Source organism: Neophocaena asiaeorientalis, unplaced genomic scaffold, assembly GCF_003031525.2.
Source record: "Neophocaena asiaeorientalis asiaeorientalis breed wild unplaced genomic scaffold, Neophocaena_asiaeorientalis_V1.1 scaffold151, whole genome shotgun sequence".
In the NCBI taxonomy this organism is placed as follows: Eukaryota; Metazoa; Chordata; class Mammalia; order Artiodactyla; family Phocoenidae; genus Neophocaena; species Neophocaena asiaeorientalis.
Genome location: NW_020175490.1, coordinates 3,836,680 through 3,850,327, shown reverse-complemented (window position 1 = coordinate 3,850,327; position 13,648 = coordinate 3,836,680). Strand labels below are relative to the sequence as shown.

The window sequence follows — 13,648 nt, the reverse complement described above, 5'->3', positions numbered from 1 at the left end:
ACAAAAGTCCAGGACCAGATGGCTTCACAGGGGAATTCTACCAAACAGTTAGAGAAGAGCTAACACCTATCCTTCTTAAACTCTTCCAAAAATTGCAGAGGAAGGAACACTCCCAATCTCATTCTACGAGGCCACCATCACCCTGATACCAAAAACAGACAAAGATACTACAAAAAAAAGAAAATTACAGACCAGTATCACTGATGAATACAGATGCAAAAATGCTCAACAAAATACTAGCAATCAGAATCCAACAACACATTAAAAGGATCATACACCATGATCAAGTGGGATTTATCCCAGGAATGCAAGGATTCTTCCACATGTGCAAATCAATCAATGTGATGCACCATACTACCAAACTGAAGAATAAAAACCATATGATCATCTCCATAGATGCAGAAAAAGCTCTTGACAAAATTCAGCACCGATTTATGACAAACACTCTCCAGAAAGTGGGCATGGAGGGAACCTACCTCAACATAATAAAGGCCATATACGACAAACCCACAGCAAACATCATTCTCAATGGTGAAAAACTGAAAGCATTTCCTCTAAGATCAGGAATGAGACAAGGGTGTCCACTCTCACCACTATTATTCAACATAGTCTTGGAAGTCCTAGGCAGGGCAATCAGACAAGAAAAAGAAATAAAAGGAATACAAATTGGAAAAGAAGAAGTAAAACTGTCACTGTCTGCAGATGACATGATACTATACATAGAGAATCCTAAAAATGCCACCAGAAAACTACTAGAGCTAATCAATGAATTCGGTAAAGTTGCAGGATACAAAATTAATGCACAGAAATCTCTTGCATTCCTATACACTAATGATGAAAAATCTGAAAGAGAAATTATGGAAACACTCCCATTTACCACTGCAAGAAAAAGAATAAAATACCTAGGAATAAGCCTACCTAGGGAGACAAAAGCCCTGTATGCAGAAAACTATAAGACACTGATGAAAGAAATTAAAGATGATACCAACAGATGGAGAGCTATACCATGTTCTTGGATTGGAAGAATCAATATTGTGAAAATGACTCTACTATCCAAAGCAATCTACAGATTCAATGCAATCCCTATCAAATTACCAATGGCATTTTTTACGGAACTAGAACAAATCATCTTAAAATTTGTATGGAGACACAAGAGACACCGAATAGCCAATACAGTCTTAAGGGAAAAAAACGGAGCTGGAGGAATCAGACTCCCTGACTTCAGATTACACTACAAAGCTACAGTAATCAAGACAATATGGTACTGGCACAAAAAAAGAAACATAGATCAATGGAACAAGATAGAAAGCCCAGAGAAAAACCCACACACCTATGGTCAACTAATCTACAACAAAGGAGGCAAGGATATACAATGGAGAAAAGACAGTCTCTTCAATAAGTGGTGTTGGGAAAACTAGACAGCTACATGTAAAAGAATGAAATTAGAACATTCCCTAACACCATACACAAAAATAAACTCAAAATGGATTCGAGACCTAAATGTAAGACCAGACACTATAAAACTCTTAGAGGAAAACATAGGAAGAATACTCTTTGACATAAATCACAGCAAGATCTTTTTTGATCCAACTCCTAGAGCAATGGAAATAAACACAAAAATAAACAAATGGGACCTAATGAAACTTCAAAGCTTTTGCATAGCAAAGGAAACCATAAACAATACAAAAATACAACCCTCAGAAGGGGGGAAAATATTTGCAAATGAAGCAATGGACAAAGGATTAATCTCCAAAATGTATAAACAGCTCATGCAACTCAATATTAAAGAAACAAACAACCCAATTCAAAAATGGGCAGAAGACCTAAATAGACATTTCTCCAAAGAAGAGATACAGATGGCCAAGAAGCACATGAAAAGCTGCTCAACATCACTAATTATTAGAGAAATGCCAATCAAAACTACAATGAGGTATCACCTCACACCAGTTAGAATGGGCATCATCAGAAAATCTACAAACAACAGATGCTGGAGAGGGTGTGGAGAAAAGGGAACCCTCTTGCACTGTTGGTGGGAATGTAAATGGATACAGCCACTATGGAGAACAGCATGGAAGTTCCTTAAAAAACTATAAATAGAATTACCATATGATCTAGCAATCCCACTACTGGACATATACCCAGATAAAAGCATAATTCAAAAAGACACATGCACCCCAATGTTCACTGCATCACTATTTACAATAGCCAGGTCATGGAAGCAACCTAAATGCCCAACGACAGACAAACGGATAAAGAAGCTGTGGTACATATATACTATGGAATATTACTCAGCCATAAAAAGGAACAAAATTGAGTCATTTTTGAGACGTGGATGGATCTAGAGACTGTTACACAGAGTGAAGTAAGTCAGAAAGAGAAAAACAAATATCATATATTAATGCATGTATGTGGAACCTAGAAAAATGGTACAGAGGAACCGGTTTGCAGGGCAGAAGTTGAGACACAGATGTAGAGAACAAACGTATGGACACAAAGAGGGGAAAACTGCGGTGGGGTGGGGATGGTGTTGTGCTGAATTGGGCGATTGGGATTGACATGTATACACTGATGTGTATAAAACTGATCACAAATAAGAAACTGCAGTATAAAAAAACAAACAAAAAAAAACTAATACTAAACTTTCTTTGGGTTATTTGTATGGAAATATGTTAACATAAATGTTCCAGACATTACATGAAATTTCTAAAAATCTTATATGCTCTGGTATAATGTTATAAGTCATAATTCTAGTTATTACTTTAAAATGTGTATCTCAGAAATAAGAAAAAAAAAAAGACATACAGATGGCCAAGAGGCACAGGAAAAGATACTCAATGTTGCTAATTATTACAGAAGTGCAAATCAAGAGTACAATGAAGTACCACCTCACACCACTCAGAATGGCCAACATTGAAAAATCTACAAATAAAAAATGCTGGACAGGGTGTGGAGAAATGGGAACCCTCCTACACTGTTAATGAGAATGTAAATTGGTGCAGCCACTACAGAAAACAGTATGGAGGTTCCTCACAAAACTGATAAAATACAACCCTCAGAAGGGGGGAAAATATTTGCAAATGAAGCAATGGACAAAGGATTAATCTCCAAAATGTATAAACAGCTCATGCAACTCAATATTAAAGAAACAAACAACCCAATTCAAAAATGGGCAGAAGACCTAAATAGACATTTCTCCAAAGAAGAGATACAGATGGCCAAGAAGCACATGAAAAGCTGCTCAACATCACTAATTATTAGAGAAATGCCAATCAAAACTACAATGAGGTATCACCTCACACCAGTTAGAATGGGCATCATCAGAAAATCTACAAACAACAGATGCTGGAGAGGGTGTGGAGAAAAGGGAACCCTCTTGCACTGTTGGTGGGAATGTAAATGGATACAGCCACTATGGAGAACAGCATGGAAGTTCCTTAAAAAACTATAAATAGAATTACCATATGATCTAGCAATCCCACTACTGGACATATACCCAGATAAAAGCATAATTCAAAAAGACACATGCACCCCAATGTTCACTGCATCACTATTTACAATAGCCAGGTCATGGAAGCAACCTAAATGCCCAACGACAGACAAACGGATAAAGAAGCTGTGGTACATATATACTATGGAATATTACTCAGCCATAAAAAGGAACAAAATTGAGTCATTTTTGAGACGTGGATGGATCTAGAGACTGTTACACAGAGTGAAGTAAGTCAGAAAGAGAAAAACAAATATCATATATTAATGCATGTATGTGGAACCTAGAAAAATGGTACAGAGGAACCGGTTTGCAGGGCAGAAGTTGAGACACAGATGTAGAGAACAAACGTATGGACACCAAGAGGGGAAAACTGCGGTGGGGTGGGGATGGTGTTGTGCTGAATTGGGCGATTGGGATTGACATGTATACACTGATGTGTATAAAACTGATCACAAATAAGAAACTGCAGTATAAAAAAACAAACAAAAAAAAACTAATACTAAACTTTCTTTGGGTTATTTGTATGGAAATATGTTAACATAAATGTTCCAGACATTACATGAAATTTCTAAAAATCTTATATGCTCTGGTATAATGTTATAAGTCATAATTCTAGTTATTACTTTAAAATGTGTATCTCAGAAATAAGAAAAAAAAAAAGACATACAGATGGCCAAGAGGCACAGGAAAAGATACTCAATGTTGCTAATTATTACAGAAGTGCAAATCAAGAGTACAATGAAGTACCACCTCACACCACTCAGAATGGCCAACATTGAAAAATCTACAAATAAAAAATGCTGGACAGGGTGTGGAGAAATGGGAACCCTCCTACACTGTTAATGAGAATGTAAATTGGTGCAGCCACTACAGAAAACAGTATGGAGGTTCCTCACAAAACTGAAAATAGAGTTGCCATATGATCCAGCAATCCCAGTCCTCAGCATGTATCTGGACAAAACTGTTATTTGAAATGATACATGCACCCCTATGTTCATAGCAGCACTATTTACAATAGCGAAGACACGGAAGCAACCTAACTGTCCATTGACAGATGAATGGATAAAGAAGATGTAGTATATTTAAACAGTAGAATACTACTTAGCCATAAAAGAATGAAATAAAGCCATCTGCAGCAACATGGATGCACCCAGAAATTATCATACTAAGTGAAGCAAGTCAAAATGAGAATGACAAACACCATATGATATCACTTATATGTGGAATCTAAAATATGACACAAATGAACTTATTTATGAAACAGAAAGAGACTCATAGACATGGAGAACAGATTTGTCATTGCCAAGGGGGAGGGGGTACTGGGGAGGGATAGATGGGGAATTTGGGATTAGCAGATCCAAACTATTATATATAGAATGGATAAACAACAAGGTCCTACTGTACAGCACAGGGACCTATATTCAATATCCTATAATAAACCATAATGGAAAATAATATGAAAAAGAAAAAGAAAGAAAACTATGGGGAACAAAATAAATCAAGGACATTCATAAAACAAATATTTCAATTATTTTCTGATTGCTTACAATATGCCAAGCATTACCCTAGACACTATATATATAAACTGAAATAGCCCTTGTCCTAATCACTAAAAAGTTCAACTTCTAAAGGGTAAGAGAAATAAGCAAACCAACAATTAGAAGTGCTGATGGATTTTCACTAAAGCCAAAAAGATGTTCATAGATCACTGATTCAGGAGATTTACCCTATTCGTACAATCTAACATTTCTAACAAAGAAGCTAAGTAATGAAAGAACAATGTTCAATGCTTTACGAGTGGGATTTTCTTTTCTCTGAAAAGGCAAAATTTCTATCAGAAGTATTTCAGGATTTTCCTCTAAAATATCAGCACATTTCTTTGTTGTAGTAAACAACTTTGTACTTTCATTTTTTAACAAACTACTTTGAAAGGTAGATAAACCAAGGTGCTGACCCGGATAGAATAAATGACTTTAATGGCATTCTTTGAATTCTCTGAAAGAGAATTCTTTCAGAATTGTTAGCAAAGGTTTGTTTTACATATATGCCTAGTAAAGCTTTAACTAAATGTGCAAGTGCCCTATCTCTGCAGAGAAGAATGAAATTTTCTTTTCTGGTCAAAGAATCCTTAGGAAATAAGAACCTGCTGTATAGCACAGGGAACTCTACTCAGTATTCTGTAATGGCCTATATGGGAAAAGAATCTAAAAAAAAAAGAGTGGTTATATGTATAACTGATTCACACTGCTGTATACTTGAAACTAACACAACACTAAATCAACTGTACTCCAAATAAATAAATAAATAATACTTGTAACCAAATAAATAAATAAAAAGTGACAACCTACAGGTATAGTTTCAGAAATTGCAGAAAGATCTCCTTCCCTGGCCACCCTGTATAGCTGTGTCTCCCACGTTACATTCACACACCACCATCCCCAAAAGAAAAACACTGCTGATACCTGAAATTCCTATAATTATCACTCCATTCGTTTGTATGAATTTAATAGGTGCTTTTTCACAGTTAAACTGTGCACATCCTAGGGGTGGGGGAATTGGAGGAGGTGGTCAAAATGTACAAACTTCCAGTTACAAGACAAATAAGTACTAGACATGTAATGCACAACATGATGCTACAGTTAACACGCTGTATGATATACGGGAAAACTGTTAAGAAAGTAGATCCTAAGAGTTCTCATCACAATGATTTTTTCTTTTCTTTTTATTATATCTATATGAGATGATGGATGTTAACTAAACCTGTTGTGATAGTCATTTCACAACATATGTAAATCAAATCACCATGCTCTACACTGTAAGCAGTGATGTATGTCAATTATTTCTCAATAAAACTAGGAAAAAATGTTAAAAAAAAAAAAGAATCCATAGAATAAAAACCTTTCTATTTGAAGCTTCAAAGGGCTATACAGTTTCCAAAAGAGACTCACAAATAGAAATTCTACTTTGAATACAACTTTGAGTTCTACTTCCCTGAGTTATGAGATACAATGCTCAAAAGCTAGGAGGAGCTGAAAAACATAAAGAAATCAGTAATGGTATAGAGATATATGCTCAAGGGATGAGATATAGTCTGTCAGTACTCTACAATATCCTTAGAACAGCAGAAGAAATGTTATTTAATAGAAGATCTGCTTCAATTTTTTCAGATGAACTGCTTTCAATTTCAAGAATCCCCTGAAATTCAGCCACAGTTTTAGAACCCTCATATAAAGTGACAAGTATCAAAAAAGAGATAGGTATAACAAGAATACAAATATACATAATTTGAAAAGACAAATTCCGTAGAGAATATTTTAAAAGGCTTTAAGTTTCAAAAGAGGAAAAGGTTACAACTGTTCAAAAGGATGAGAAAAAAGACTTCATAATGGACTAAAGACAAAATGAAAAGTGGATAGCCTCAAGAGGGTGATATCCGGCACAAATAATTAATAGCATATGTAAATGTCAAAGAAACATGTAGGTTACGTATAAAAAAGCTTTGGAGGTAAGGCTGGAAAATGGGGTTATACTTTGGAAGGATATACTGCAGGAAGATCTAGTACTTTATATAGTTAGCACTAAGAAACCACATAAAAGTTTCAGAGTACAAAAGTATTATGACCACAAAGACACTTGAAAAAATAAATCTGGCAAAAATGTACACAGTATAAGTAGTTTTAGCTATACTCTTTTAGTCCCTACTTTTTAATCCTACTTATAGTTTCCCATTCTCAATTCCTTAATCTGTACAAGAAACTCCAAATTATCCATTTTTTAAAAACATGACTAGCACAACTTAGTAAAAACAGCCTATTTCATAAACATATTCTCTGTACTATTATCTAAGTCATTAATAACTGAAGCTTGAAAAAATTCTATGAAACCTGATTTCATAGATTCTCACCTCTTCTCACACTACCATTAAATTATATAAATTAATCTTTGAGAATAGTCCTTTAAAATCAGTTATAAACCACTCTATAAACCTCTCAACACTGTAATGCAACCAAACCAATCCTTTGCCTTTTTCTATCTACATTTACTCCTGTGGTAATTTCATGCAGTATTGTGAATTTAAACACCATTTATATGTTAATAATGCCCCAATTTCTATTTCCAGTTCAGGTTTCTCTCAACTCCCAACTATATCCATCTGCCTACTTGATAGCTCTACTTGTTTCACATCTAAAAGACATCCAAGCTCAGTATACCCAAAACAGAATTTCCAATCTTTGCTCCAAACCTACTCTTTCTCCCACATCTCAAATAATGGCCATTCTAGTCTTCCAGCTGCTCAGGCAAAAATCTCTGGAGTCTACTTTTCCTCTTCTCTTTAATTCATATTCCCCTCCCATCTAAACCATCATAAAAATCCTGTCCGCTCTCCTTCAAAATATACACATAAAACATTTATGCATATAAAAACTTTAATCACTTCTAATCATCTCTTCAGCTACTATCTTGGTCAAGTCCACTATCGTTTCTTGTATGTATCATGGCAAAAGCTTAACTAGACCCTATGTCTGACCTTATTCTCCCCCAATCTACTCTTAACAAAGAAGGCAGGATGGTCCTGTCAAAATACATTTTCTGCTCAAAAATCTTAAATAGCTTTACCTCTCACCCAGAATAAAAACCTATTGGGTTTGTCAAAAAGTTCATTCGGATTTTTCCATAAGATGGTAGGAAAACCCAAACAAACTTCTTGGCCAACTCAATACTTCCTTACTATGACTTTTAAGCATAACATGATCTGGCCTCCCACAATCTCTCTAATCTGGATCTTCTACTTTCCTCTCTTTCATTCATTCCACTCCAACAACACTGGTCTCCTTGCTGTTCTTCCTACACATTGGACACATGTCCAGTCTTTGGAACTTTAAATTCTCTGTTCCTTATGTCCACAGTGCTCTTCACTCAGATCCACAAAGATCACTGTTTAACTTCCTTCAAGTCCTTGTATCAATGTCACTTTTTCAATGAGAATTAGCCTGTGCATCCCAAGACATACACATACACATAAACATACAGCATATACCTGGCACTCAAGATCCCTACCACCCTGCCTAAGATATATAACTTTCTTTTATTTTTACAATTTACTACCTCTCTCTTAGTACCCAAATAAAACTCCATGCAGACAGGTGTTTTTATCTGTTTTACTGACCAACAGATAGGTGAATGAATCCTAGAACAAAATATTTTACATGAAATGGATACCAAATTCAAGTCTCTCATTCTGGAGGAGGAGATAATGACCTTGACTTGTGCAAGGTCAGTCAGTAAATGGCAGAGCCCAGAAAAAAACCAGGTCTCCTTGGCCCTAGGCCTAACTGTAGGCCTAGGCTTTTTTCCACCAGGACACAATGGTGGAACATGAGAGAATACATACGCAAATAAATTTTAAAAACAAACAAACAAGCATAAATACATACAAGCACACCGACACAGATACAGACACATTTAACATTAAAATATTACCACTGTCAAGTAGAAGTATTATATAAGGTAACTAACTGGCTACCTATAAACAAACTTTTATTACTTACCTCTACCCCAGATTTTTTTGATGATACCTGCGTTATGCTGTCTTCGAATTTATTTGCCTTGTCAAGTTGGGCTTTAAGTTGCTCAGCTAATTCCTTCAAATAGAAAGACAAGAAAAACAGGTGTGATAACATAGTTTCTTCATTTGTAGAATATTTCAAATTCACTTAACAATAGGGAAAACAGCATAGCAAACATCCAAGTAGCTCTCACCTAAATCTAGTTACCAACTCACAGCCTAGTCTAGTATATTACTTTTTAATGAACTCTTCTGGGTAACAAAATTCTCAAATACCTGTAGAAATTGTTTATGCTTTGAAGGTAAATAATTACAAGGACATATATTTTAGGGAAGATAGGGAAATGAAAGAAATACATAACCTTAAGAATGGCATTTTTATAATTCCTTAGATATTATAAACTTCCAATACTCAGAATTTCAGTTATTTGTAAAAAGAAAGCCATCGCAAGATTTAAAATATTACCTTCTTTATTGTTAAGGAATTTAGATTAAAATTATGAATGTATTTCATTTTAACTCTAGGAAATCTATAAAAATTTATATTACAAAACTGACATATAAAGCAATAAATCACAATGAATGAAATAAACAGAATTATATGACAAGCAAAGACAGCATTCTCCACTGCAGTGGTTCCATGAACACAGAACACTTCTTTTAACATATGTTAACCTCTTAACTTGGTGATTTCTCTTTCACTATTTTAACTAATTTCATTGTGCTTTCAAAACTCATATGTTATTTTCTTGCTGTTGTTGGTGGTGGTCTGTCTTGCTTACTAATTTCTGGGTTGAGCTTAAGTTCAGTGTTACCAGATTGCAGCAAATATGACTTTTATTACAGATATAAACTAATAAAAACAGAAGTTATCATGTTTGGCTACTTTTTGTTCTACTAAAGAGTGTCATACGGATGGTACACCAAAACAGAACACTACTTAAGATCACTTATATTTGGATTTGAGATGCGTACATACATATGACCATGAGGGAATCAATTTTGTCAAGACATGGAAAGCTGCCTGACTTTGTGATTCTGCCATGTCCAATGTAACAGTATTTGTATAATATAAATGTGACAATATAATAAATAGATAGGTGCCACTCTTACCAAATAATTCTGATTTCTATTCAATTGTGAGTTAAGTAAGTTTCAAATCACAACATTATTATGGGAATAAAGTGAGTTAATCTACACAGAGCATTTAACACATCGTCAGGCACAAATATGTTGCCTTAAGATTTGAAAAAATGAGTTAACCATCCTTTTTATTAGCTCATTTTTGAAGTTCCTAAGTAAGGGAATTTAAGAAAGTAATACACATTCTTAACAAAATATGACTAAAAAAGGGAAAGAAGACAGTGACATCTTTATCTCCCTCAAATACGCTCAATAAGTTATAAATACAATAATAAAGCAAATATCCAAGTTAAAAAGAAAATTAAAAAGCATTTAGTTCCCTAGAATCTTAAATTTCAGAAATTTGACAAATTACATAACTTACTTAGAAGTAGACAGTACTGTTCTTAGAAGTGTTCAAGAATTTCTTCAAAGAATCAATAAGCAGCAGTTATTTTCAAAGAGTGCTACATCCACATAGCTAAGGAACTTCCAAAATTACTTGTAAGAAGTTAAATATTTAGCAATTATTCTCCAAAAGAACAACATATAAGTCTTACCATATTTCCCATCATCTCTGCCTTGATAATCTTGGCTCCCAACTTGTTCTTCTCATCAACACTCAAGATGTGGATAGAGTCATCCACTGGACTACTCCTGTTTGAACAGGACAGATTAAGAGCATATGAAATACAGGTACATATTAACAACAAGTAAGTTGTTGCAAGTAACATCACCATATTCAAATGTTACTTTAATTGACCTTAACAAAGCATTCAGCACAAATAGATCATGATTCTAGTACATTAAATAAATAAATAAATAACCCTCAGTGCTCCGCCATAAATCAGTACTTAAAGATTCTATGTTACAATGTCATGATGGCCTATGGCAGTTATAATATCTGACCAAAGATCCAGTAGCAATGAGAAAAATAATATGTCAGCTATTCTTCATTACTTAATATTCCCATACTCATTCTAAAAAAGAAACAAACAAACAAAAAAATTAAAACTCTAGAATCAGGCCATAACTCTACACAGCTAGGGAAACTCTTCTCATTCAATGTGATAAATTACTGATAATCTAAGAAACTATAATCAGGAAATTACATTTAACTGCATTTAAAGAATAAAAACAGTGACCATGTGCTCTTGCAAAGTCAACCCAGAATTAGACAACATAAACTAATTTACAACTAATATCACGTGTGAAACCTATACTATGGAAGCCTCACAGAAGAAAAGAGAAATTTCCAGCCAAGGTGAGATTCCTGGCATATACAAAGTTGTCCCAACTTACTGTTTTAAGAAAGATTTGAGACTACAGTGCAGGGAGGGTGAACCCAGGGAGAGCATGAAGGACTCCTCAATGGGAGAGACATAGCTAAGAGTCCAAGGCAGCTAGAGAGGGGAGAGCTACACAGTGAAAGGATCCCAGAGAAATGCAGAGAGTTCCCGTTGAGTATTCAGCAAGACACTACCTGGAGTCAGGGAAAGAACTATCCCAAAGGGTTAAAGGAAGAGATATTCAGCATTCCTGGTAATAGTGCCTGGTCCTACAAGTCAGACTAGGAAAATTCATAATTCTGAAAGCACTGGGTAGAATATTAAGGGTCTTGCTTCATTAGTGGGAAATAAGTCCTAGACTAAATGCTGCTCTCAGCCCACCTAACAAATATTAAAAGCAGGAGTCAAAAGGACCAAACAGTCTCCAATTAAGTTAACTGGGTCCCAAAATAAAGCTCAAGAATACTTACAGCAATGCAAAAATATCCAGCACTCACGAAGTAAAATTCATAATACCTAGTATCCAATTAAAGATTATCAGACATGCAAAGATGTAGAAAAGTAAAACACATAATTAGGAGAAAAAGCTATCAATCAAACCAAGAACTGACACAGATGTAAGAAACAGCAGACAAGGGCATTAAAAGTTATTATTATAAATTTATTCCATATGTTCAAAAAGTTAGAGACAACTAAGATATAAAATAGGTAAGAATTTAGTTTCTACAAGTGAAAATTACAATGTCTGAGATAAAAAAAATACACTGAAAAGGATTAATGTAAGATTAGACTGCAAAAGAAAAAATCAGTTAACTTGAAGCATTAGAAACTATGCAAAATGAAACACACAGAGAAAAAGAATTTTAAAAATGGAAAAGAACAACCGAGAGCTATGGGACAACCTTAAATACCCTACTATTCATGCTATTGGAGTCCCTGAAAGAAATGAGAGACAGAAGAAACAAAGGCCAAAATTTACCAAATATGTTGAAAACTAAAAAACTTTCATATCCAAGAAGCTCACAGAATCCCAAGTACAAAAACAAGACAGGGCTTCCCTGGTGGCGCAGTGGTTGAGAGTCCGCCTGCCGATGCAGGGGACACGGGTTCGTGCCCCGGTCCGGGAAGATCCCACATGCCGCGGAGTGGCTGGGCCCGTGAGCCATGGCCACTGAGCCTGTGCGTCTGGAGCCTGTGCTCCGCAATGGGAGAGGCCACAACAGTGAGAGGCGCGCGTACCGGAAAAACAAACAAACAAACCAAAAAAAAAAAAAAGACAAACAAAAAAACTACCTGAAAAGAAACCACAGCAAGGCACTTCATAATCAAATTACTCAAAACTAGTGATAAAGAGAACATTTCAGAGCAGCCATAGGAGGAAAAAAAAGACAGTTATGCACATAGAAACAAAGGAAAGTATGACAGCAGATTTCTCATCAGAAAAAATGTAAGCAAGAGTAGCAATATCTTTAAAGTACTTTAAAATGCCAACCTAGAATTCTATATCAAGTGAAAATATCTTTTAAAAAAAATGAAATGAGTTTTTCAGACATACAAAGCTGAAAGAATATTAAAGAAAAGGCTTCAGGCAGAAAAAAAATTATACCAGGCTGAAACATGGATAAACCCAAAGAAAGGAAGAGCAACAGAAATGATGACTACAAGGGTAAATATTTAATACTTGTTTCTTATTATTTAAATTGCTTTAAGATAACTATTTAAACAAAAATAACAACAGTGGTTTATAACAAGTATAAGTAAACTATATGACAACACTAACAAAAAGGACAGGATCGGGAGAAATGTAAATAAACTATTGTAAAGTTCTTATACAGGAGTGGCATAATATCACTTGAAGGTAGATAAATTAAAGATGTTTGCTGTCAAAGATAAAGAAATCATTAAAATAACTAAAAGTATACAACTAAAGAAATGAAATGGAATCATAAAAATACTCAATCCAAAAGAAGTCAGATAAAGAAGAAAAGGAGAATGGGACTTCCCTGGTGGTTCAGTGGTTAAGACTTCACACTCCCAATGAAGGGGGCCAGGGATCGATCCCTAGTCAGGGAACTAGATCCTGCATGCTGCAACTAAAAGCCCTCATTCCACAACTAGAAGATCCTGAACGCCACAACTGAAGATTCCACATGAGGCAACAAAGACCCAGCTCAAAGGAAG

At 35.0% G+C, this 13,648-nt stretch overlaps 1 protein-coding gene across 1 annotated transcript in view; it reads right to left on the bottom strand.

Annotated features, from left to right (window-relative positions):
* Window positions 1–13,648, bottom strand: part of CWF19L2 (CWF19 like cell cycle control factor 2) — a 205,303-nt gene that overhangs the window by 115,033 nt on the left and 76,622 nt on the right. Inside the window, exons 9-10 of the mRNA XM_024768921.1 lie at window positions 10,739–10,835; window positions 9,040–9,132 (exon numbers count right to left, since the gene is read on the bottom strand). Of these exons, the coding sequence (XP_024624689.1) occupies window positions 9,040–9,132; window positions 10,739–10,835 (190 nt within the window). The remainder of the gene's footprint in view (window positions 1–9,039; window positions 9,133–10,738; window positions 10,836–13,648) is intronic.